This window comes from Typopeltis vanoorti, chromosome 8, assembly GCF_054136105.1.
Source record: "Typopeltis vanoorti isolate ZY-2024b chromosome 8, IOZ_Tvanoo_1.0, whole genome shotgun sequence".
In the NCBI taxonomy this organism is placed as follows: Eukaryota; Metazoa; Arthropoda; class Arachnida; order Uropygi; family Thelyphonidae; genus Typopeltis; species Typopeltis vanoorti.
The window spans coordinates 26,263,007-26,290,944 of record NC_143556.1 but is presented as its reverse complement, the minus strand read 5'-3'; the positions used below and the strand labels follow the sequence as shown (position 1 = coordinate 26,290,944).

General features: G+C 36.1%; 1 protein-coding gene across 1 annotated transcript in view; it reads right to left on the bottom strand.

Moving 5' to 3' along the window:
* Window positions 1-614: 614 nt before the first annotated feature.
* The window catches only part of LOC150103866 (U6 snRNA-associated Sm-like protein LSm2), a 122,146-nt gene continuing 94,822 nt past the window's right edge, over window positions 615-27,938 (bottom strand). The window contains exon 4 of the mRNA XM_090396574.1: window positions 615-962. Coding sequence (XP_090252700.1) covers window positions 837-962 — 126 coding nt within the window. The 3' untranslated portion in view covers window positions 615-836. The remainder of the gene's footprint in view (window positions 963-27,938) is intronic.

Here is a 27,938-nt window from a genome sequence, read left to right as displayed (position 1 = left end):
AGTAAAAGTTGATTCTGAAGGGAAATTTGGACAATGAAATGGTAAACTCTTGAAAATAATTTCATATAAGCATCTATCAAAAAATGCATCGCTAATTCCTTCATACCCAAACTCCTATTTCTTATATAAGTGTGATTGATGAATAATGGCATTATAAAAGTTATTTTTTTCTACATGCAGTTTATTTTCTTACAAAGTAACAAGAAATACAAATGTTGAAGTACTGTGCTAAAAGAATCTAAAAAATAAAAATAAAGCAACTCAAGTGATCTGAGAAATACTTGATTTAAAAAAAAAAAAGTTTATGAGCACTCACTCTCGCTTAGTAATGACAAACACATAAATTCAGACACAAAGAAATTAAAAGAACAAGCCAACCAGGTTCAAAATGCAGAGAATGCTCTACTAATCTGGACATTAGGAGAGAAGCAGTATGATGATGAATTTTTTTTTTTTTTAATCAACATGTGTCAATTATTTATAGATAACAAAGCAATGCTGATTAATGATATGGGAAAAGTATTTTCAACATTCTTATTTGTTAAAAACCCCATTTCATTAGCTACAAAGTTCAACTGTTGTTAGTAATCATGTAAAAGATTAAGAAAACAAGATTAAAAACTGAGAATTCTTTATTAGAATATATAACAAAAGTATTCAAGTTTACTACACTTGCAGCACACTTCTTCTTTTTGGCTTCATTATCATTTATCCCAAATGGGATTGGTTTGAATTTATTTCCAACTTTCAAGGATATGTACAAAAAACAATAATGACAAAAAAATCATGCTTAATGGGGAAAAAAATGGTGAGAAGGAAAGTTTGATTTTCCACTATCACTGTTTGCTTTGTGCTGCTTCTTTCCTTGCAGCATCCTGTAAAAGTTGTGTGTCTACTTCATCTGCAGGTAGCTGTACATATCTGACAACTGAGCCTCGGATAAAACAGTTTTTTACAGAAAGCTAAAAAACAACAACAAAGAACTGGTGACATTTTTATTCCAGTATTTTATTACCACTTAAATGTATTAATCATAATTTTATATCATAAAAAAATAAATACTTTTTTTGAAAAAAAATGATGAAAAGATAAAGACTATCAATCAATAGTTCATGATATAATACAATTAAAAAGTCGTGTAGGACTGTATTTTGCTGTCAGTACATAATACTGCAGTGAGATGACTAACAAATATATTTACAGGCAGCTCTCAATACAGCAAAAACTGCTATAAAAATGAATGAAAACTCCCAAACAAATCACATACAATATTGCTAAAATAAATCACTATTAGCAAATTATCTGCTATAAACTGTTCCTGTGGTCCCACGAGTTTTCTATAGTGATAGCTGACTGTTTCTGTTATCTTTTTTAAAACATGCATTACTAATGAATAGTAAAGCTGAACCAGTTTTTCTTGAGGAAAGATTACTAATTCATCTGTATGCAAGATAACTAGTCATATATTATCAGGAATTATGTTTCTATTCATGTAGATGCTGTCTACATGAATAGAAACTTCTTGAGAAAAAATCCAAACTAAAAACTCTGCAGCAATTTAACAAGAATGCAAATAAATATATGGAATGCTATGTGAACTAACTGACTTTTTTTTTTTTTTTTGTTTAATCACCTAACAATATAATAAATAGGGCTTACATCAAAGTTCTTCTACGATTGTTAACAGATCGTGACATGTAACCTTGGATTTCATAACCACAATTCCATAAGGTGGTTAGACCTATGCCTATAAGTATATTTTGTATGTAAATTGTGTGTGTTCTGGCTGGTTTGTCAATCAGTTGTATTATTTCACAAACTACTGAGTTGCCTGTATGTAGGATTAAAAACCTAAGGTTCTGGAAGAAAAAACACTGCCACATCCATATGAGACTGGCTAACTCACCTTCACTTGATAAGCCCTGATAAAGGTGCTTTGTATTCTAGATAGAATTTGAACTCAGGTCTTTCGAAATGAAGGGCATTGTTAAAGCTAACTGATCTACAGAGGCTCCTGCTTGCATCATCTTTAAGAAATATTACAGTTTTTTATTTACTCCTGACACTTTCCATTTCCTTGAATGGATTCAAGTAATATTATTATTATTATTACCACCCCAAGACCTCATGGAGTCAAAGACTCATATGGGAGGTCCTTTTATCACACACAGCTCATCATACCGTGTTTTAAACACATTCAAACTCTTTGCAGACACCACATTCTCAGGCAAGGCATTCCAATCATTCACAACTCTGCACGAAAAAAACCTGCTTCTCACTGATAGAGACCTCTTTATACAGTTTCCAGGGATGACCTCTTGTTCTCCCCTGATCTCCCACTATTCTCTGTAAAACTTCTCCAGCATTGATCCTATAACAACCCCTTACCAACTTGTAGGTCTCTATCATATCTCCCCTCTTCCTCCTGTCCACCAGACTCTGCAAATTACATCTTCTCAATCTTTCCTTATACTCGACATTCCAGAGGTCAGAAACTACTTTAGTCAGTCTCCTTTGGACCCTTTCTAACATCTCTTCATCCTTCTGAAAACCCGGTGACCAAATCTGGGCATAATAGTCCATGTGTGGCCTAATCAAAGCCTTATACAACGGAACAAGAATCTCCCTACTTCTACACGTCCGTGTCCTCTGCATCATTCCCAGAAGCCTTTGTGTTGTCTTCACAATTTTGGCGATGTGTCCCCTAAATTTTAGATCCTTATCTACTATCACCCCCAGATCTCTTATTTCCTCTACCTCCAACAATATATTCTCACCAAGCATAAATTCTGCATCCCATCTTTGTTTTCCAAATTTTAAAACCTTACATTTTGCAACATTGAACTCACATCCCCATTTCTGTGCCCAATCACTCAATCTATTCAAGTCTTCCTGTAAGGCCACAACATCTTCACTACACATCATGGTTCGTCCCAACTTTGCATCATCTGCAAACAACTGAACATCTCCATCCAAAATCTTCACCTATATCATTAATATACAAGTTAAACAGCAATGGACCTAAAACAGACCCCTGAGGCACTCCACTAGTGACTTTCCTTTTCCTGGATATCGCTCCCCCATACACAACTTGTTGATACCTATCAGATAGCCAGTCTCCAATCCAATGCACCAATCTAATATCCAACCCCATCTGCTCTAGTTTGACTGTCAACCTATCATGAGGTACTCTATCAAAAGCCTTTGCGAAATCCAAGTATATTACTGTGTATCCTTTTTCTCTGTCCAAGGAAGCAGTCATTTTATTGTAATAAGTAAGTAGATTACTAAAACAATATTCCATAAATTTTACACCAATAAAAACACACTATAATCAGATTGATTGAGAAGCAGAAAACAATTTTAATATGCTCACACCAAGCACCAGACAAACTGTATTACTGCATATTTACCCATGAGGACCAGATGCAACCATGCATCCCGTCCCTCAAATGAAGTTTAGCTTAGAGCTAAAATGCAATGGAAGGAGTGACTGATAATGGACAAAATATGAATTAGAGTATGAAAGAAGTAGTTGATGAGGTGACAATGAGAAGAGAAACAGCAAGCTTATGTGAGTCCATCACAAGGCAAAACGTGAGCTTGAGCAACTGGAGAAATGCTTTCATATATAGAGGAGGGAGAATGAACTAAAAAACGAATGGGAAAAGTATGAAAGAGTAAGAAATTGGAAGTAACGAGAAGGTCTTTTATGAAAATTCCATGATAAGAGGCATACTATTTAATGAGAAAGTGGCAAATGTTTCCCAGGTGAAAAGATAAAGGATGTTAGTGAAGTGACTAGTTTGCAAGGGACTGGGAGAATGAAAGAATTGTTTTGACAGGTACAAATGAAATTTGTACCTGTCAAAAAAATTTTACATCTGAAAGATGAAAAATATGTAATGAGAGACAGAATATATGAAAGAGTTGATGACAGAAGCAAAAAAGGAAGAGTGAGTCAGAAGATATAGATAGTGAGTCTGTTGTCTTGGTATGACAGGACTAAATTGAGAAAGGCCATGACTGCAAATGAGAAGATTATGCAGAAGAAATGGTGTGCAGTTTATAGATGCATGGAAAATTTGATAGATGAAAGAACTTGTATATGCCTGATGGACTGCATTTGAATGATTTTGAAGTTTGGAGAATGTTGTTCAGTGAGAGATTGGAAGTGCAAAATCAGGGAAACTAGAACCAGGAAGGATGCAGTGAAACCATTACTGGGACAAATGAATGTATGTGTGCAGAAATTATTATGCAATGTCAAATGCAGTTTCACAGGTTAGAAATGTAAATGCATTGGTAATAACATTGTACAAGGGTAACTATGGTCCAAGTATCAGAAATAAAGGAGAGGTGTTTTTGGCATTGGTCAGCTTGCCTTGGGTAAAAATTATCGACCTGGTGACAAAAAAAATTATATGGTTACAAAGATAGAATGTAAGGAGTATATATTTTCAGGGGGAGGACAGATGGAACAAGATAAAAGAGGTGGGACATTGCTGATGACAACTGAACTTCAATCAAAAACAGAAGATGAGGATTTTAGGTTTGAGGGTAATGGTTCATTTTACACTCTTTAGTGTGAGATAGAAGAAAATAGGACAAAATATATTGTTGGCTGCTGCTATAGACCAGGGAGTCCACAGAAAGATGTGGATGTAGTGCATTGGCTGATTAACATAATGAGTTCAAGCTGACAATTATTATGCACGGACTTAAACTATGGGGATATAGATTGAGGGAGCAAAGGGCACATTACAAGATGGGAATGGAATTTATACAGTTACTAAGGAATAATTACCTGAAACCGCATGGCATGAAGGGGACCAGGGGTTTGAATATGAATATCACCTGGGTTTGATGGATGAAAAGATGTATACAATGCTAATGGACTGCACTTAAATGAATTTGGAGTTAGGTGTCTAGAGAGCTTTGTTCACTGATGCGTGTGTGTGGAAGTGTGTGGCAAAGTCAGAAAAACTGAAGAAATCAGGGCAGATGTCTTCACACATCCATGAAGAGAATAAGTGTGTGAATGAAAAACAATGCAGAATCTAGTTTCTCAGGCAACAATATCAAATGAGGTAGTTAATTCAGGATGTAAAGATGGTTGGGAGGCCGAGGGGAGAATGCTATAGTTTCTATATTCTAATGCTGTATATAGGGAATAACCAGGATTAAGAGGGATGAGTTCTTGGCACTGGTTAGTGCAACTTGACCTAGAATTATAGACATCAGTGAGACTTGACCAGAGCAGCAGATGACTTAGTTACAGGAATAAAATATGAAGGATTTAGCATTTTCAGGGAGGATAGAGTAGACAAAACAGTGTGGGGACTGCTGATGATAGCAGTCCCCACAAAACAAAAGTAGTAATCAATCAGGCAGATGGTAGTTCTTGAGTCAATCTCGTGTGAGATTGAGGCCAATAAGAGAAAATATAAAACTGACTGTTGCTATAGGCCAGGGATGATGTGGAAGACATGAATCAGCTGATTAGTACAATAAGCACTATTATGGGGAACTTAAACTTTGGAGACATTGATAAATGGAGGAAAAACCACATGGCAGGAAGAAAATGGAATTTATATACTTACTGAGAGATGAGTTAAATTCTGCTTTGCTCATTACACGAATGTAATGAGCAAAGGTGGGGTGTTGGAACTATTATTAAGAGAGCCTTCCAGGGAGTCAGGAACTCATTGAGGGACACCATGCTATTCGAACCAGCTATCACACCTGTTTTTGAATTCATTCATGCTACTTGCACACACAACATCCAATGGCAATCCATTCCAATTATGTACTGTACCACTCCATGAGAGAAAAATCTAGCCCTCAACCCTTCTTGACAGCATTCATTCTCAATTTCCAAAGATGCCTTCGAGTCCTTTCCCCACCCTCCATAAAATGAAAAATTCCATTTACTGAAATTCTGTATGACCCTTTCAGAAGTTTGTAAGTCTCAGTCATACCAGCTCTCTTTCTCCTGTTTGTTAGCATCTGCAGTCGACAAATTCTCAATCTGCTTGATAATCAGTATTGCACAATCCTGAGATCATTTTTGACACTCCTTTGCACTCTCTCCACTGTATCAGAATTACCACGGAGCCAGACCTGTGCACAATAGTCCGAGTGAGGTCTTATCAAGGCCTTGTAAAGAGGAAAAATAACTTCCTTATCTTTCCTGTCAAAGTTTGTTTGACAGGAAATAATTGCATTGCAATTATTCCCTGAGTTGTATTTACATTCTTTGCTAAACAATCCTTGATCTTCAAGTCTACTAAAACTCCAAGATCCCTAGCCTGATCAGTTTCTTCTAGTATAATCCCACCAATCTAATAGACATTGGATATCTAATCACATCAAAGCATGACCTTATATTTATTAATATTAAACTCACAGCCATTTTCACATGCTCACAATTCCAGCCTATTCAAATCATTCTGTAAGTACTCCATATCATCAGCACTCCTGATTACCCACTCCTGATCATACACATGCAACATTAGCATCATCAGCAAATGTTGATGGGCGACAAACGCTAAACACATTCCTTAGTCACCTGAACAAACAACACGAACACGTACAATTTACCATCGAAATCAAAAAATCAAAATTTGCTCCCGTTCCTAGACACACGTCTTCCTTCAGGCAGTCTATCTTTCACGGTCTACTGAAAACCGACACACACACACTGGCCAATACATACATGCTAATTCATACCACCACCCATCACAAAAATATGGAGTCATTAACACCCTTAAAAACAGAGCTACAACAATTTGCTCTAACCAACAAGCCCTGAAACAAGAACTAAAAATTATCAGCGACACATTCATAAATAATGGCTATAACAAAAATACTATTAATAAAATACTTCATAAAACAACAACAAAAACGAATCTAGATTACAGTAAAACCATAGCCATCCCATACAATAAAGGGTTATCAGAAAAAATCAACAGAATCCTACAACATTATAACCTCAATGCCACCTTTAAACCCACTAAACTTAAAACCATATTCAACTCCTCTAAGGATCCTCTCCTCCCATTAGCACATCCTGGAGTCTATGGCATCCGCTGCACCTGTAACTTACCATACATTGGTGAAACAGGACGGACAATCCCAATACAAGAAAGAACACATTAGACACATTAAATATTACCATTATGGTGAAGCAGACCTCTCAGACCATGTGCTCAACACCTTACACCAAATCAACTGGAAAGCACCCGCTATTTACACCATACAAAAACCTGGTATGAAAGGAAATTTAAGGAAGCCTGCAAAATCCTGATAATCCACCCAAATATCAGCAACAAAGATGGCATGAAAATTCCAAGGATCTGGATGGCACACATTCAGCCTACCTAATATATAAGATCCAGCATAAGTCAGGACTCTAACCAATGTTCAGCTAGTATTAGATACCATTCCATACCAACTGGCTGGAATGTACAAGTATAATCATGATGTTAATATAAGTATATAGATAGATACTTGTTGTTGGGCCCAAAGTATTTCTACAACCAACAGATAACACTAACAATAGGACTCTAGCGTTGATGTATAATTTTTTTTTTTTTTTCACCAGAGGTCAGGCCAACAATTGTTGTAGCAGTTAGTCACTATCTTTAACATACCAGTTTGATTGTAGTGTAGCTTATTTTCTGCATATAACTGTATGCTCCAGAAGATGACCTTGACATAAAGGTCGAAATGTCGAAGGTAGATTTTAGTTATATTAAACTAAAGTTTTTATTCAAACATGGGAGTTGTCTCCATAATTTTCAAAAATGCATTCGGATCACCGTGTAAGCTTAAAAGAAAGAATACTTATGTCTTTAACTGAAACCCCCTCTGACACTATAATCAGATCTAACACTGTTTGACCATGACTTCCTTTTGTCATATGCAGTTTGAGGAAGTTGTCTTGCAACAGCTCAATAAATTCAGTTTCATTTTTCTCATGTGATTTCACAGCTACCAATGTTTGGATAATTAAAATCTCCCATTATGATTACTCTTTTCACACCCATCATATTTATTTGGTGTATTTGATGTATTTGATCTTGTTAGACTCCACTTCACACCAGATGGCTTCAAACTCAATGCCACATAAAAATTGTTACTAGTATTGAAGTCATAGGTCTCAACTCTAATTGGATTCATGTCATCTGATATCAGCAGCAGCACACCCTTCTTCTCCTATCGTGTCTATCCTTACTAAAAATACTATACCCATTGCATTTAATACCAGTTAGTATGGCTGCTTCTGATAGCCAGGTCTCACTGCCTACAATATGAGGTCTCCTTTGTTTCTGATAGTCCTAGTATTTGCGTACAGACATAATAAGTTATCTGTATGCTCTTGTCTGTGGTCTGCATGACACATTTCGACAACTTGTAGATCTTTGTTCTTACTAGTTGCTTATGCAGACATCTATTCACATGCTTGATAGGTCCAAACCAGATGAGCTCATAATTGTTCTCTCTTCATAATCATTTCCATAATAACCTTTCCCATTACTTAACATTGCTGCTTTTATACACAGATTCTCACAATTCCTCTCATCATAATTAAGTTTCTCTGACTCTCTGTCTTAGGTCTAATATCAGTTAATAATTTTTCAAGACTCCCAATGTAAAAGGCATTCAAGTGTAGGCCATTCCTCTTATAAAAATCCAATCTTCCCTCAAACACACTTCACACATCCAAAAACTCGCACCCATTCCTTCTGCACAGCCTATGCATTGAATTATTTGCAATCATAGCCTTTTTTCGTAATTTATTTCCATCAATATACTAATGATTTGTACTTTCTCACTCTTCATTCTCACTTCTTACAACAACCTTTTCATATCCTCTCTTACTGAATTTATCGCTAGTTAAGTCATTGTTACCTACCAGAGTTACAACCTCTTTTGCTTATTGGATCAGAAGATCTGTCAATAACTAAAGTGGCTACATCACCTCCAATTGGAGAAAGTGGTCTGTGGTCTTGACTTGGGAGGTAGCAAAATATGTGGAAATTCTAATTAAGAATAAGTATATGTGGAGCAACAAGGCAGGTGATAATGATACACTTAGGAAGAAACTTGGGGATAAAGATCTGCAAAGGAAGGATGTTCACAGTCCATGGGAGATATTCAAGGGATATCTGGAAGAAACAATGCAATAACACTGTATACCGAAGGTCTGGAAGGGGTTCGATGGATGAACAGTATTATCAAACATGAGCTGCAAAAAAGGAAATAATGCGGAGGGTATATAAGGAGAAAGATGACCAGCTAACTTGCTAACAGTACAAAGATTAGGCGAGAAACGTGACCAGCATGGTAAGAAAGGCAAAATCAAATTATGAGAAGAAATTACCTGAGCAAGCCAAAGGAAATTTCAAAGGATTTTATTTGTTATGTGGCAAATATGGGAATAATGACTATGGAAGGAAAAGTTTAATGAGTATAGATGGTAGAGAGGTGACAGAGACAGACGAAGTTGTGGAGCCACCGAGTGACCACTTTGCAAGGATATATCACCCAAATGAAGATATTGCAGAATCTGAATGCAAATACAGCTGTGTGATTGAATGGGATATCGGTTTGTATTTTAAGAGAACATGCAGGGGAACTGGTGATGGCTTTGACTAGGCCATTTAATTTAAATCTCAGCTCTGGCAAAGTACCAAGAGAGAATGGAAGGAGGGCAAAATGATTCCTTTACATAAAGGAGGATCTAAGTCTGTGGTAGCAAATTATAGAACAATCAGTATTTCAGGAGTGGTGGTAAAAGTACTGGAAAAGTTGTCAAAAAAGAGAATTCCGGAATGGATGGATAGGAATATAATACTCTATGAGGGGAAGCATGACTTTGCAAAGAATAGGTCATGCCTTAATAATATATTAACTTTTTATCGTAGGGTGACAATTGAGTTGGATAAAGGGAATGGCTACATGATAAAACTGCTGGATTTTGAAAAGGTGCTTGAGTGGAAACTACGTGGAACTATTATGCTAACTGTAATATATGGGGACGGATATGAAACTGGTGGTGAAGATAAAAGGGTAGCTCATGGACAGATACCAAAAAGTAGTATATGGAAGAGCAGAATTCAGGAAAAGGTAGGTGATTAGTGATATGACACGGGGCTCTATGCTTGGATCATTGCTGTTTAATTTATACATAAATGATATAGGAAATGATATGAAGGGAGATATTCAGTTGTTTGCTGATGATGCAAAGTTGGGTAGGGTAATAGTTAATTAAAGTGATGTAGCGAGCTTGCAGGATGATTTGAATAGACTAACAGTATGGGCAAAACATAATGGATGTCCATTTAATGTGGAAAACTTTATTCCAGCAAATTGAAGAGCCAGGGGTTTAGGGATAGTAGTAGATAAAGAGTTGAAGTTTAGAGAGCACATTGCTAGAGTAGCAACCCGTGATACAACGGTTGTATAATGATAGATAAGGGAGTTATCATTCCTCTTTAAAAAGCCTTGATACAACCACATCTGGATTACTGTGTTCAGGTCTGGTCACCTGGGTTTTTTGAGGATTTCTTCCCATGAGGATAGACTGAGGGTTTGTGGGTTGCAAAAGTTGGTTGATTAAAAAAAAAAAAAGGGAAGGGATATGATAGAAACATATAAGTTAGTTAAAGGATTTTATAATATTAATACAAAGGAAATATTTCAACACTTGGCTTGAGGGGCAAAACAGAGCTCATCCCTGGAAGTTGAATAAGAATATGGTTAGCAAGGGTGTGAGGACTAGAGGTACATTTCAAGGAGAGGTATGATAGATGTTGTGTTGATAGTTCGGGTCTCCGATGATAAGTCTTAGCGACTATATGAAGGTGCCTATGCAATAATAATAATAATATTGATAACCACGATACATACTCTTCCTTCGACTTGGGAAAATAACTATGCTATCTTGTCTAGGAGGTTGCTAAACTTGTGAAATTTTGTCAAGTGTTTATGTGGAACCACGAAGTTGGCAATTAAGACAAACTTAGGACTCATCCTGGAGCATTGCCATGGCTTAAAAAGCTACATAGAGGCTTAAGAACCCTCCAAAGTCCACATCGTGGAGGGTGGAAGCAGCATAAAGTAGAGGATTGCTTTGCAAGGTGAAGCAAGGTGAGGACTTCGTGTGGCTCGGCCGATATGGTAGCAGTGAAGGCTTACAGAGAGCCTTGAAAAATGGATGACTAAGGGGGCTCTGGCAAAGATATTAGGACTGCAATGACATCTGTTTCATCATTGGCAGAAGAATTCATATATCAACGGCAATGTGAAACAACTCACAGAAGAATCTGAATACAGATCAATGGCTGGCAGTTTAAGCCATGTTAGCTGGCTATTGCAGACTGGAAGAGATTGGGGCATCACCACGTTACTGTCCTATAGCCGACCATGGAGAAACTGAAATATTTTACAAGTGATGCTCTGGAAGTTGGAACCTCTGTAATGTCCCAAGCTGTAAATAATTACAGGGAAGAAGACACTGAAACTATGATGATTAAAACGATTAAAATGAGCACTGCAAATGCACTTCATGATGATGTCAAGTTAAATCGAAAAGGAACATCGCATCTGATATTCCTCATTTGAAAACAAGTAACAGAATCCTGAAGATTGGAACTTGGAATATGAGAACATTATATAACCTAGAAAATTTTGACGGGGTGCTTAAGGGTCAAAGCTGTATAACTGAGAGGAGACCTCCACATAGCCTTTAAGGGAATGCGGAGAACCGACCAGGGCTTCTGACCTAATGTCCAATCCTCACCTTCTCGTGGTGCACCCTGTTGGGTATCTACTTTGATAATGAACGAATGAGGATGGGCTGGCAATTTGGGATTTAGCCGACCAAATTGTATTCTTATTGGTTAAACCAAAATAAAAAATGATGGTACAACATGACAAAATTTCATGCCGGCTGGGACGTCGCCCGGTTAAACAAGGCCCCCGTTGTTTTCGGCAGGGAACCAGGGCGAACAGCAAAAAGTCAGCTACTGGAACAAATCTGAAAACAAACCCCAACTCAACATCACCAGAGTTAAAGATCAGTACTATCAACGTAAGAAGCCTGAATGGCAAAGAAATGGAGCTAGCTGAGGAATTAGATAAGTACCAGATCGACATAATAGGGGTGACTGAAACAAAAAAGACCAAAACTGGTGAGATCTTTCTGAGCAATAAATACAAAATGTTATATTCAGGCAATGACAATCAAGGAAAAAAAGGAGTAGCCATAGTATTCAACACAAAAGATGAGGCTAATCTTCTTGAATGGCAGTCAGTCTCAAGTAGAGTAATGTGGGCAAATATGAGAATGGGGAACTGGACAATGAGACTTATTTGTGCCTATGGTCCCACTGAAGGTTCTACTAAGGTAGAAGTGGAGGAATTTTTTGATGCTTTAGAAAAAGCAAATGACACAATGAAAAAGGAAAAGTTGGTCCTTGTTGGGGATCTAAATAGCAGAGTAGGAAATGATTGTGAGACATACAAAAATATTTTGGGAAAATTTAGTGAAAAGAGCAAAGCTAATAATAATGGCAAATATCTGTTGGATTTCTGCTCAGGACATGGACTGGTTATTACTAACACCATGTTCCAACATAAAAATGTGCACAAATTCACATGGAGAGAAGAGGCTAGGAATAAAAAAAGTCTCATTTACTATGTTATTGTTGATAGTGATGTTTTCTCCCTGGTGCAGGACACCAGAGTGTACAGAGGATTTGAAATTGGAAGTGATCACTATTTAGTCTTGAGCAGGATAAAATTGAATTTCATATTGAAAAGAATAACATGTAAGAAAGTTTTAAAGCGAATAAAAGTTGAGCAGCTCTCAGATGTGAACTGTAGAATACACAAAGATTATTGAAAAGAAAATGAAAGAGTTTGAGAACAGGAATCAAGCCTTGGAGATTCAGTGGCAAACTCTGAAGAAAACATTGATTGATTCTGCCACAAAGGCATGTGGTGAGGTTGTGTGCAAGGATAAAAAAATCAGAACTCCATGGTGGACACAGGAAGTTAAAGAGGCAGTGAAGGAAAAGAAGAAAGCATATCAAAAGTTCCTGCCAAATAAGTCAGCTTTTACTCTTAGAGAATACAGAGACAAATGTAAGAAAGCTAAACAGTGTGTAAAACTAGCTAAACAAAAGTCATGGGAGGATTTTGGCAAGAATATAGAAAATAAATATCAAGAAGGTGGCAAAATATTCTGGAGGTTGTTGAAGAAGCTTAGGAATGGAGGAAAGAGTGTTGTAAAAGGAGTTAGAGATGATAAAGGTGACATGAAAACAGGTGAAAAAGATATCCTTGAAGTATGGAGTAATAACTTCGAAAAACTGCTAAATGAAACAAGCAGTGATGACAGCACAGTGTTAAAAAACACTGACCAGGCATGCAGTCAGGAATACATATCCATACTGGAAGAAAAGCTTGGTGAAGAACAAGCTGGATTCAGGCCAAATAGAGGCTGTCAGGATCAGATCTTCACTTTACGACAAATAGTCGAGAAAGCCTGGGAATATAACAAAGATCTGTATTTAAGTTTTGTCGATTTGGAAAAGGCATATGACAAGGTGCCAAGAGAGAAGCTATTCAAAATGCTGCAGTTATATGCTGTCAATGGGGCATTATATCAAGCAATACTTAGTCTTTATTTGAGTTGTGAGTCAGCAGTCAGAATTGAAGGAAGTACAGGAAGATGGTTTAATGTTAAATCTTGTGTCAGACAAGGATGTACATTATCCCCTCTGTTATTCATTATCTATATGGATCACATTATGAAGGAAAGTGGTATTAAACCTGATATCAAAATTGGAGATGTTAATGTCAGCTCTTTGCTTTATGCGGATGATGTTATACTTCTAAATAAATCCGCTACAAGTCTGCAAGATTCTCTGACTAAATTGAATAGCTGTTGTAATAGATATGGTATGAAGGTCAGTAATAAAAAGACAAAGACAATGAAAATAGGCAGAATCATTGAAAATGTCAACTGGGTTGTGAATGGAGAACCTGTGGAACAAGTAAAACATTTCAGGTACTTAGGCACGATTTTTAGTGATGATGATGGTAAATTAAATATAGAAATAGACACCAGAATCAGCAAAGCTGGTATGGTGAGAAGTCAATTGAATAAATTCATATGGAATAAGAGAGAAATTAGTCGGAAAAATAAATTAGCTGTATACAAGACAGTGTTCAAACCAGTTTTAACTTATGGATCTCAGAGCTGTGTCAGAAGTAAAACACTTGACCAAAGACTAGAGACCACAGATATGAGAGTCCTGAGAAAGATTCGAGGCGTAAACAGATGGCATCAATGGCAATATCATATTAAAAATGAGGATATTAGGCAAGAACTTGATATTGTCAGCATCCAGGAATGCATTAGCAGAGCTAATCTCGGGGGGTATGGTCATTTAAATAGAATGGGAGAGGAAAGATTAGCAAAACAAGTGTTCTCTGCCAGGTTGGCAGGAAAACGACCCAGAGGAAGACCAAGATATAGGTGGATTGATACGGTACAAAGTGCCTTAGACGATAGAAATATAAGATCTGATAATGTTGGAGTCTTGACAAGTAACAGACTGATTTGGAGGAAAATTGTAGATAAGAAGTTAGTAATGATGTAATTTTTTCATGTAGTACTGTCATATCCTGTACACCCCCTTGAGGGTACATGGCAGGAATTTGATGATGATGATGATGGAAATTTTGACAACCTTATACAGGAAATGAAAAGATGTAAAATTGATGTCATGGAAATTAGTGAAACAAGATGGCCTAACATGTCAAAACTAGAAAAAATGGCTTTACATTTGTATATTCTGGTGGAGAGAAGCATGAATATGGAGTAGATTACATGATTAAGGAAGACATCTTTAAATCTGTAATGGGGCTGTGGTCCATAAATGAAAGAATGATACTTATTAAATTAGCTGCAAAGTCTTTTAAAATCATAATTTTTCAGGTTTACGCCCCGACAACGACTTACAATGATGAAGAAATAGATGTTTCTGATAGCTTACAAAAATCTATAGAATATGTTAAATCAAATGAAATACTTATAGTGATGGGAGAACTGAATGCAAAGGTTGGAGAAGGGGAAGAAAATCTGGTTGTTGGAAACTTTGGATTGTGCGAAAGAAATGAAAGAGGTGAGCAATTGATACAATTCTGCATTCAAAACAACCCACACATAACGAATACTTTCTTTCAACATCCAAAGCACAGACTAGATACTTGGACGAACTCTCTATAATCAATCAAATAGATTTTATAATGATAAATAATAGATATAAAAATAATATAACCACATCAAAACATATACCCAGGTGTTGATATAGGTTCAAACCATAACCCTGCTGTGTTTACTTTAAAGATTAAACTAAAAAGACATTTCTAAAAATAATCATACCAAAAGACTTGACAGTTCTGAATATACCTGACAACATAATGGTGTTTAACTCAGAAATCAGGAAAAAATTAGATCATATGAGATACAAAACGGAAGACAATATACTTAGACAACACAGAGGAAATTGAAAAAAGATGGTCAAAATTTAGAAGTGCAATATATGAGACAACGAAAAGATTATTCCAAAAATTAAATACAATAAGAAAAACCCTGGATGACAGAATCAATATTAGAACTTATGAAAGACAAAAAAAGAAAAATACACAACAGTATAAAATACTTAGTAAAATGATAAAAAATGAATGCAGGAAGGATAAAGAAAAGTGGCTAAATGAAAAATGTAAAGAAATAGAGGAAATGGACAATAAACACAATAGTAAAGAAATGCATAAATCAATTCAAGCTCTGACAAATAAGAAGAGAAAATTTTCAACCATAATCTTTGTACAAAAGATCAAAATGGAAAAATACTACTAGAAACACAAGATATCATAAAAAGATGGAAAGAATATGGAAATTCAGATCCCTATTGAATTGTTAAAGAAATTAAATGAAAACACAATGATCTAAGGGTTATTTTTAATAATATATATGATACAGGATAAATCTCTGATGATCTAAGAATATCCATCTTTGCCACTATTCCCAAAATTTCAAGAACTTTTGAATGTTCAGAATATAGACTAATAAGTTTAACAAGCTATGTTAGGAAATTACTACTGAGAATAATCCTAGAAAGAATAAAAGGCACTTCGTCAATAGAAATAAAAGACACTCAATCAGGTTTTCAAAAAGACAAAGGTACAAGAGAAGGAATTTTCAATTTGAAAACATTATGTGAAAGAAGCCTCGATAATCAATATATATCTTTGTTTTATTGATTATATCAAAGCATTTGATTCAACAGATTACAAGCAATTAATACACATTCTAAAGAATAATGGGTTAAAAGGAAAACATCTACATATAATTACAAATATATACTGGAATCAAATGGCTCAATAAGATACAAAAATGCATATTCTGACAGCTTTGAAATCAAAAAAGGAGTAAGATATGGATGTCTTATCACTCTTACTGTATAATATATATATATATATATATATGCAGTGAACAACTTTTTAAAGACATTGCAGAATTGAAGGGTGGTGTAAAAGTTTGGAGAAACAAAGTGCATGATTTCAAAAGAGCTTAAGGGTCAAAGCTATATAACTGAGAGGAGACATCAACATAGCTTTAAAGGAATGCGGAGAACTGATCAGGGCTACTGACCTAATATCCAATCCTCACTTTTTTTGTGGTGCACCCTGTTAGGTATCTACCCTAGATACTGAACTGAGGATGGGCTGTCAATTTGGGATTTAGCTGACCAAATTGTATTCTTATTGGCTTAAACCAAAATAAAAAATGGTACATCATGACAGAATTTCATACCAGCTAGGTTGTCACCTGGTAAAACAAGGCCCCCCCCCCCCCCCCCATTATTTTTACCAGGGAACCTGGGCAAACAGCAAAAAGTCAGCTACAGGAACAAATCCTAAAACCCAGTACAACTCAACATCACCAGAGTTCAAGATCGGTACTATTAACATAAGAAGCCTGAATGGCAAAGAAATGGAGCTAGCTGAAGAATTGGAACAAAAAAGACAAAAACTGGTGAGATCTTTCTGAGCAATAAATACAAAATGTTATATTCAGGCAATGACAATCAAGGAAAAGAAGGAGTAGCAATAGTATTCAACACTAAATACGAGGTTAATCTTCTTGAATGGCAGGCAATCTCAAGTAGAGTAATGTGGGTAAATATGAGAATGAGAACTGGACAATGAGAGACTTATCTGTGCCTATTATAGTCTCACAGAAGGTTCTAATAAGGTAGAGTGCAGGAATTTTTAAGCTTTAGAGAAAGCAACTGATGCAATGAAAAATGAAAAGTTGGGGAACTAAATAGCAGAATAGGAAATGATTGTCAGACATACAAAAATATATTGGGAAAATTTGAAGAAAAGAGCAAAGCTAATCATAATGGGAAATACCTGTTCGATTTTTGCTCAGGACATGGACTGGTTATTACTAACACAACGTAATTTGTGCACATAAAAATGTGCACAAATTCACATGGAGGGAAGAGGCAAGGAATAAGAAAAGTCTCATTGACTACGTTATTGTTGATAGTGATGTTTTCTCCTTAGTGCAGAACACCAGAGTGTGCAGAGAATTTGAAATTGGAAGTGATCATCATTTAGTTTAGAGCAATAAAAAATTTAATTTCTTACATGTTATTCTTTTCATATTGAAAAGAATAGCATGTAAGAAAGTTTTAAAGCGAATAAAAGTTGAGCAGCTCTCAGATGTGAACTGTAGACTATAATACACAAAGATTATTGAAGGAAAAATGAAAGAGTTTGAGAACAGGAATCAAACCTTGAAGAAAACCTTGATTGATTCAGCAAGAGAGGCATGGTGAGGTTGTCTGCAAGGATAGAAAAATCAGAACTCCATGGTGGACACAGGAAGTTAAAGAGGCAGTGAAAAGAAAAGAATAAAGTATATCAAAAGTTGCTTGCAAATAAGTCAGCTTGTGCTCTTAGAGAATACAGACAAATATAAGAAAGCTAAACACTGTGTAAAACTAGCTAAACAAAAGTCATGGGAAGACTTTGGTAAGAACACAGAAAATAAATATCACGAAGGTGGCAAGATATTCTGGAGGTTGTTGAAGAAGTTCAGAAATGGAGGAAAAAGTGCTGTAAAAGGAATTATTTATTAGAGATGATAAAGGCAACATGAAAACAGGTGAAAAAGATATCCTTGAAGTATGGAGTAATAACTTCGAAAAATTGCTAAATGACACAAGCAGTGATGACAGCACAGTGGTAAAAAAAACACTTGACCAGGCATGCAGTCAGGAATACATATTCATACTTGAAGTAGATAAAGCCATCAAAAGCCTGAAATGTGGAAAGGCAGCAGGAGTAGATGATATTCGACGAGAAATGCTGAAGTATGATGGTATAAAAGTCTTACAGTGGCTGCACTGCATAGTTCAGAAAGCCTGGACAGAGGGACGAATTCCCGATGATTGGAGTAGAGCTCTCAGAGTACCCATATATAAAAAGGGAAATAAAACTGAATGTGAGAATTACAGAGGTATTTCCCTTCTGAGTGTTCCTGGCAAGATCTATGCAAGTATACTTGAGAAACGGTTGAGAAGAATTGTGGAAGAAAAGCTTGGTGAAGAACAAGCTGGATTCAGGCCAAATAGAGGCTGTCAGGATCAGATCTTCACTTTACGACAAATAGTCGAGAAAGCCTGGGAATATAACAAAGATCTGTATTTAAGTTTTGTCGATTTGGAAAAGGCATATGACAAGGTGCCAAGAGAGAAGCTATTCAAAATGCTGCAGTTATATGCTGTCAATGGGGCATTATATCAAGCAATACTTAGTCTTTATTTGAGTTGTGAGTCAGCAGTCAGAATTGAAGGAAGTACAGGAAGATGGTTTAATGTTAAATCTGGTGTCAGACAAGGATGTATATTATCCCCTCTGTTATTCATTATCTATATGGATCACATTATGAAGGAAAGTGGTATTAAACCTGATATCAAAATTGGAGATGTTAATGTCAGCTCTTTGCTTTATGCGGATGATGTTATACTTCTAAATAAATCCGCTACAAGTCTGCAAGATTCTCTGACTAAATTGAATAGCTGTTGTAATAGATATGGTATGAAGGTCAGCAATAAAAAGACAAAGACAAGAAAATAGGCAGAATCATTGAAAATGTCAACTGTGTTGTGAATGGAGAACCTGTAGAACAAGTAAAACATTTCAGCTACTTAGGTACGATTTTTACTGAAGATGGTAAATTAAATATAGAAATAGACAACAGAATCAGCAAAGCTGGTATGGTGGGAAGTCATTTGAATAAATTCATATGGAATAAGAGAGAAATTAGTCGGAACACTAAATTAGCTGTATACAAGATAGTGTTCAAACCAGTTTTAACTTATGGATCTGAGAACTGGGTCAGAAGTAAAACACTTGACCAAAGACTAGAGACCGCAGATATGAGAGTCCTGAGAAAGATTAGAGGCGTGAACAGATGGCATCAATGGCAATATCATATTAAAAATGAGGATATTAGGAAAGAACTTGACATTGTCAGCATCCAGGAATGCGTTAGCAGAACTAATCTCAGGTGATATGGTCACTTAAACAGAATGGGCGAGGAACGATTAGCAAAACAAGTGTTCTCTGTCAGGTTGGCAGGAAAACGACCCAGAGGAAGACATAGGTCGATTGATACGGTACAAAGTGCCTTAGACGATAGAAATATAAGATCTGATAATGTTGGAGTCTTGACAAGCAACAGACTGATTTGGAGGAAAATTGTAGATAGGAAGTTAGTAATGATGTAAATTTTTCATGTAGTACTGTCATATCCTGTACACCCCTTGAGGGTACATTGCAGGAATTTGATGATGATGATTATAATTCTCTGTGATAAAATCCGGGCTCCGGATAGTACGGAGGCAGGATAGTCGAGAGTCTACTGTACATGGTTGAGTGGATCCAGGAGAATGAGTATTAGTGGAGTGCCTCAAGGCTCAGTACCAGGGCTACTACTGTTTAATTTATATATTGATGATAAAGGGAATGATTTAAAGGGAATATTCAGATATTTGCTGATGGTGCAAAACTGGAGAAAGCAATACTTGATAAAGGTGATGTAGATATCCTGTAGGATGATCTAAATAAATTCACATTGTGGGGAAAGGATAATGGATATAAACTTATGGTAGCACCCAGCATATGGCTCAGCTTTGTAAATAGGATTACTGTTCTTTGTTCAACTCTTTATCCACCATTACCTCCAAATCTCTGGTTTCATCAATTTCCTGCAATCTTTTACCATTAGTGTGATACATAGCATATAATCTTTTCATCTCAAAAGCTATATGCTATGTATCACACTAATGGTAAAAGATTGCATGAAATTGATGAAACCAGAGATTTGGGGGTAATGGTGGATAAAGAGTTAAACAAAGAACAGTAATCCCAGTTACAAAGCTGAGCCATATGCTGGGATGCAACCATACAGTAGTCACAAAATAAAATGAGATTACAATTAAAACTAAAATCAAACTGACTTGAAATGCAAAATTAACAAATATAGATAAATAAAATGATTGACTGACAAAGAAGAATCTATCCCAATGGCTTTAACAGGCCTTTAAGGCCCACAACCTTCCAAGCATGCTTGGATTTCGTAACCGAAATACGAGGATAGAATGGTCACTTCTATGCCTCAAGGTATTCTTGGCTGTATCCCTGTGTGTTCACGGGGCCGGTTTGCCTGCTTGCGGGATGAAAAACACCAGATAAACTGGCGGAAAAAACCCTACTGCCCGTGCCCAAGACCGGCTAACTTGGCTATGGCTGAGGAAGAGCCTTGAGCTCCTCGTGTCACTGACGGGAATCGAACCTAGGACACTCCTTCCCCAGGCATATGGTTGCGAAGCGCAAAGCCACTAGGCTAACCGCGCGGACGACACAGAAGAATGTAATCCCAATATTCTTCCCTATCAACAAAATCTCCTCCTGGTTACTATCCACAAAAGATAATACTAGATTAAGTGCGAGTGTCTCTACTCATACTTTGGACAAACAGGATGTTTGGTCAAAAATGACTACAGGAACACTTACATTAACAATAATAAACCTGAAAAATTTGGCCTTGCTCAGCATGGAGTGGTCCAATATTCACGTTTTACATCAATGTCAGTTTAGGTTTGAGTGGTTATTTATAAAGGGGTGTTGAAGCACTTCTACACCACCCAAACGTAAATCATAATGACTACCTATCCACTACCAAGATTTGGGAGTCTCATCCTCTTAAAAAATGGCAAACAATAGTGTTGCCCTCACATTTTTTTTTCCAATATAATGTTGTGTTATTGATTAATTTTATATACCTAAATTTGATAATTTTATATTTTGAATCATTTTAATTTTAGCTTCAATTATAATCTCATTTTGTTTTGTAACCGTGGCATGGTGGCATCCTGGCACGTGGCTCAGCTCTGTAAATAGGATTAACATTCTTTGTTCTAGCTTCACCTTGTGATTATGCTGATACACTGATGGCCTATTAAGGTTTGGCTGAAACATTTACAATAATAAAAATTAATATTTTTTATTCTTGTGAATATGTCTCTAATATAATCAGTTGGCAAAATAGCTCAAAGGATTTGGTCATCTGGGTTTCATGAGAATCTGGAGGTGGTGGAGAGGATCCAGAGATGAGTAAAAAACCTAGCAATAGGTCTATGGAATGCTCCTATCAGGATGGATTGAAGGTGTGTGGATTGCAGAGTTTAATTAATAGGCAGGAAATAGGGGACATAATAGAAGCTAATAAGTTACCAAAAGGGTTCTATAAGATTCACACTTTTTTTTTTTCTCTTTTCAATGTATGACAAAACAAACAGAGAAAGAACTAGGGATTACCTCTGGAATTTGTGTAAGACTTAAGGCAATATTCAAGGAAAAAATGGGAGTAGGTATAATATTCAACATGAGGATAATCTTCTTGAATGGCAGGCAATATTAAGTAGAGTGATGTGGGAAAATATCAGAATGGGGAAATGAACAATGAAACTTATTTATGCTTATGGCCAGACAGAAGGCTCTACAAAGGAAGAAATGGAGTATTTTTTGAGGCATTAGAGAGAGCAGCTGGATCAATGAAAAGGGAAAAGGGAAAAGTGCTGTTTAAATGGAGACTTAAACAGCAGAGTAGGAAATGATTACAAGACATATAGAAATGTTTTGGGAAAATTTGGAAAAAAGCACAAAGCTAATAATAATGGTAAATGCTTGCTGGATTTCTGCTCAGGACATGGATTAGTTATTACTAACACCATATTCCAACATAAAAATGTGCACAAAATCACATGGAGAGAAGATGCAAGAAATAAGATGCAACTATAACACAGTCTCACTGACAATGTTATAGTTGATAGCAATGTTTACCCACTGGATCAGGACACATGAGTATACAGAGGATTTCAACTAGGAGTTGTGATACTACTTAGTTTTGAGCAGGATAAAATTGAATTTCATATTGAAAAGAAGAGTGTGCACGAAAGTTTTAAAACAAATAAAGGTTGAGCAGCTTTTAGAGGTGAACTGAAATTGATTCAAATACAAAAACATCATTGAATAAAAAATGAAAGAATTTGAAAACAAGAAACAAACATTGGAGATTCAATGGCAATTCCTGAAGAAAAATTGACTGATTCAGGTGAGGTTGTCTGTAAGGATAGAAAAATCAGAACTCCATAGTTGACCCAAGAGGTTAAAGAGGCAGTGAAGGAAAAGAAGAAAGCATATCGAAAGTTCCTGGAAAGTAAGTCAAGGCTTGTGCTCTTAGAGATTACAGAGAAAAATGTAACAAAAGCAAAGCACTGTGTAAAACAAGCTAAACAAAAGTCATTGGAGACAGGTAAGAACATAGAAAATACATATCAAGAAAATGGCAAGATATTCTGGAAGTTGTTGAAAAAAATCTCAGAAATGGAGAAAAGAGTTCTGTAAAAGGAATCAGAGATGATAAAGGTGATATGAAAACTGGAGGAAAAGATATCCTTGATGTATGGAATCACTACTTCCAAAAATTGTTAAATGAAACAATCAGTGACAGCACAGTGGTAAAAAACACTCAACAGGTATGCAATCAGGAATAAATATTCATACTTAAAGTAGAAAAAGCCATCAGAAGCCTGAAATGTAGAAAGGCAGCTGGAGTGGATGATATTTACAGTTTTACAGTGGCTACATTGTATAATTCAGAAGGTTTGGTGAGAGGGGTCAAATTCCAGAGGTTGCAGCAGAGTGTTCCTGGTTATGCAAGTATATTTGAGAAATGGCTAAAAAAAAATTGTTGAAGGGAAGCTTGGTAAAGAACAAGCTGTATTCAGGCCAAACAGAGGTTGTCAGGATCAGATTTTCACTTTAAGTCAAATAGTTAAGAAATCTTGGGAATATAACAAGGATTTGTATTTAAATATTGTTGATCTGGGAAAAGGCATGTGACAAGGTGCCAAAAGGCAAGCTCTTCAGAACACTACAATTATATGGTGTAAATGAGACATTATATCAAGCGATACATAGTCTCTATTTACGCAGTTAGAATTGAATGAGGTACAGGAAGATGGTTTGAAGTAAAATCAGGTGTGAAACAAAGGTGCACATTATCTACACTGTTATTCATTATCTATATGGATCACATATGAAGGAAAGTGGTATTAAACCTGATATCAAAATTGGAGATGTTAATCTTAGCTCTTTACTTTATGCAGACGATATTATACTTCTGAATAAATCCAGTGCATGTCAGCAAGATTCTTTGACTAAATCGAATAACTGTTGTAATAGGTTTGGTATGATAAAAAAAAAAAAAAAAAAAAGCAACAAAAAGAAAAATAGGCAGGAACATTCAAAACATCAACCCTTGATGGTGAACCTATAGAAAAAGTAAAACATTTCAGCTATTTAAGTGCAATATTTAGAGAACATGGTCAACTGAATAAATTTATATGGAAGAGAGAAAGTAGTTAAAACACTAAATTAGCTGTATACAAGACAGTGTTCAAATCAATTTTAACTTATGGATCCAAGAGCTGAGTTAGAAATAAAACACTTGATCAAAGAATAGAAACCTCAGATAAGAGAGTTCTGAGAAAGATTAGTGGAGTAAACAGGTGACATCAATAGTAGTATCATATTAAAAATGAGGATATTAGGAAAGAACTCACCATTGTTAGCATTTAGGAATATGTTAGTAGAGTTAATCTCAGAAGGTATCATCACTTAAACAGAGTGGAAGAGAAAAGATTAGCAAAACAAAACAAGCCCTTTAAAAGAAATATAAGATCTGATAATATTGGAGTCTTGACAGATAACAGATTAATTTGGGTGGAAAGTATTGATCGGAAGTTAGTATGGTGTAACTTTTTCATGTAGTACTATCATAATTATCCTCTGCACCCCTTGAGGGTACATATTAGGAATTTGATGATGATGAGTTGTGTAGTTAGTAAGGATTTGCAGACTACATTTTTTGCTTGAAGAGTGGTGAATGAGTAGAATGGATGTCCAGAAAGAGTAGGGAGTGCCCTGAGAGGTATGATAAATATTGTGTGTATTGTTGTGTCCCCGTTTTCTTTTTGTACTAACATTTACATTTAGAACTCGGAAAATTGTCCAAAAGAGTCACGTGGTACCTCCAAGCATAACGGTTGTCCCTGGATAGAGGTAACTCTGCATGGGAACTTCTGTGGAATTACATCTCCTATAACTTTAGGAATATTTATTTTATACTGCACCACCTAAGGTAATTATATTAAGTTGGGAAGCCTTAATCAGGAGATGATTCCAAAGATCTACAATAACGACTCTGTGGACTGCAAACGTGGCCTAAAACCTCCTAACCCCTTTGTTTCCCTCTTAGGTTCGTATGCTAATCTTTTTGCAGGCAGTGCATCGGATTCCATCATGCAGAAAACACAAATTCTCAAAATTTAACATGGATTTAATTGACACACAAATATAATTTACAACTCATATAAAATTCATACTAAGCACTAATCATTCATTATACAAGAACATCATTATTAGTTAAAATTTAGCACATAAGCCCACTCATGTGGCAAATTTCTACAGTCTGCATATAGACAAATATTCCCTCCTTGGGAAACAATTACTCTCCAAAATTCAATACTACACTTTCTTTCATTATTTCAATGATATATTCATTCATTCAACGTTAATAACACATCATGATACATCAACTAAAACTCTCTCTCTCTCTTACACCTTATGTAAGAGCCTTAGCCAGTTCAATAATTCATTTACTAAGTTCTCTGTAGAATATACCAAGCGTTCCTTTTCTTAGCATGCTACTGTCCTAGCCTGAAACTTTTCCGTTATCAGAAACACATGTCCCCCAAACTTCCTATAACAAGTATGAAACCCATACTCATAAAAAGATAAAGAAATTGTAACGACACCGTTCACCAAGGTTTCACACAGTATGTTGTAGTTCCCTGATGACTTCCTGCTGAATCGAGCATCCCAGTGCTCAGACTGGTCGGTGCTCGTACTGGAAGTATTCTTTCGATCCATGCGAACTGCTTGCACTACTCTGGTATGGCTAACACCTTTCTGCTGTATGCAGACCAGGAGGGAAGTTGACTGTTCCTTCATATGATCAGGAGAACGAATCTTTGTTTCAGCCTTTCATCTGATAATTGTCAACCTTTGTCCGCCGGATATAGGCATACGCTCATCACCGATAATCCCTCTTAGGACTTTTGCCGGTCGAGGCTGCTTCTTCTGACCGGTGAAGACGAGACCTCCTACCACCACTCCAGGAAATGCACGAACACCAATGAAAAAATTTTGAGCTCAAAGGGGGGTTTGCTAACCTTTTTATATCCTTCCCCCTATCGGCAAATCACTGCTACCTCTGCAACTCATCCAACGAATTAAAGTAGATCACGAACGTGGCCCTCGCTCAATAGTGTATGCTAAATTTTCTTCATTGCTACCCCATGTAGCCCATGCACGCATCCAGTTGGGGCTTTGATCCCTCCTTCATTTGGCGTTTACGTGACCTTCAACCCTTTGTTTGCGATGAAAAATGCAAGTCATGGTGCTAACATGTAAATTTCAATACTTATCACGATACCACATAACACATTTTATAGATTTTTTTCTTTCTTATTCTATCCTACTGATTTTGCATAAGTTACTCTTTTATCAATTATACAGAAAGGTTTTTTTTTTTTTTTTTTTTTTTTTTTTTAAATAGACAAACTTTGAATTATTCCATATTACTGACCTTTGTATAAATAACTCCCTTTCCTTCCGTTATTTATAAAGTAGAAGTACACACTCAGAAGCAAGCATCTTGCTAATAATTCCCCCTCCCCTTTTTTTTTCTTGTCAAATTGTGATATATTCAGAATTTTTTAGGAATTCTCATCATCATCATCAAATTCCTGCCATGTGCCATCAAGGGGTGTACAGGACATGATAGTACTACATGAAAAATTTACATCATTACTAACTTCCTATCTACAATTTTCCTCCAAATCAATCTGTTACCCCTGTCAAGGCTTCAACATTGCCAGATCTTATATTTCTGTCTTCAAAGGCACTTTTTACTGTATCAATCCACTTATATCTTGGTCTTGCTCTGGGTCATTTTCCTGCCAAGCTGGCAGAGAACATTTGTTTTGCCAATCTTTCCTCACCTATTCTATTTAAATGACCATACTACCTGAGATTAGCTCTGCTAATGCATTCCTAGATGCTGACAATGTCAAGTTCTTTCCTAATATCCTCATTTTTAATATGATATTGCCATTGATGCCATTTGTTCATGCCTCTAATCTTTCTCAGGTAACTCTCATATCTGCAGTCTCTAGTCTTTGGTCAAGTGTTTTACTTCTGACCCAGCTCTCAAATCCATAAGTTAAAACTGGTTTGAACACTGTCTTGTATACAGCTAATTTAGTGTTCCGACTAATTTCTCTCTTATTCCATATGAATTTATTCAATTGACTTCCTATTATACCAGCTTTATTGATTCTGTTGTCTATTTCCATATTTAATTCACCATCTCGAGTATCGAGGCTAGCTGGTGAAAGGACGTACTGTCGGAGAGCTCCTGAAAGATGTGATTTTTGTTGATTTATTAATATTTTGTTAGATTTAATTGTGTAATTTTAGTATATTATGGTAGTTTTATTAGTGTAGTTAGTGTACTAAAGTGTTTTATAACATAATCTATGTCGGGAAGTCGCTGCTAGAGGGATTCGTAGTGTGTAGTGTTCGTGAAAGCTCCTGATAAGATAAGCGTTATTTTCAGTTATCGTTGATAAATTTACTTTAATATTGCGTAGTTTTGTTTGCCTTGCTTTGTTAGTGCGTCTGTTTGTGTCTTTTTGGTGTTTATAATTTATAATTTGGTAAAATACGTTACTAGTATGGCTCCAGTACGAAGGAAAATGGCGGCCAGTAATGATGGTTCGCCATCTTCTTTCAAGAACGGTAATGTAAAGGAGATGATTCAGTGTACTATCTTCAAAATGTACTCTTAGCGGAGTGCAGTCAGAGTGTGGTTAGATGATAATAAAGGAGTGAATGTGTGTAGAAAATGTAAGGAGAATGAGGAATTGAAGTGTATTTCGGATCGTGAGTGTGATATTTTTGTCAAACTTCAGAATGAAGAAAATAGGGATATGACAAGAAACGCGAGGTTGTACCAGAGAATTGTGAGAGTGTGAATGTAGAAAGTGTGAATGATAGTATTAATGGTTTTACAGAGAATAAAAAAGATGAGATAGATGCAAATGAGTGAGATCGCGTTGTTGAATGGTGCGATACAAAGGGCAAAACAG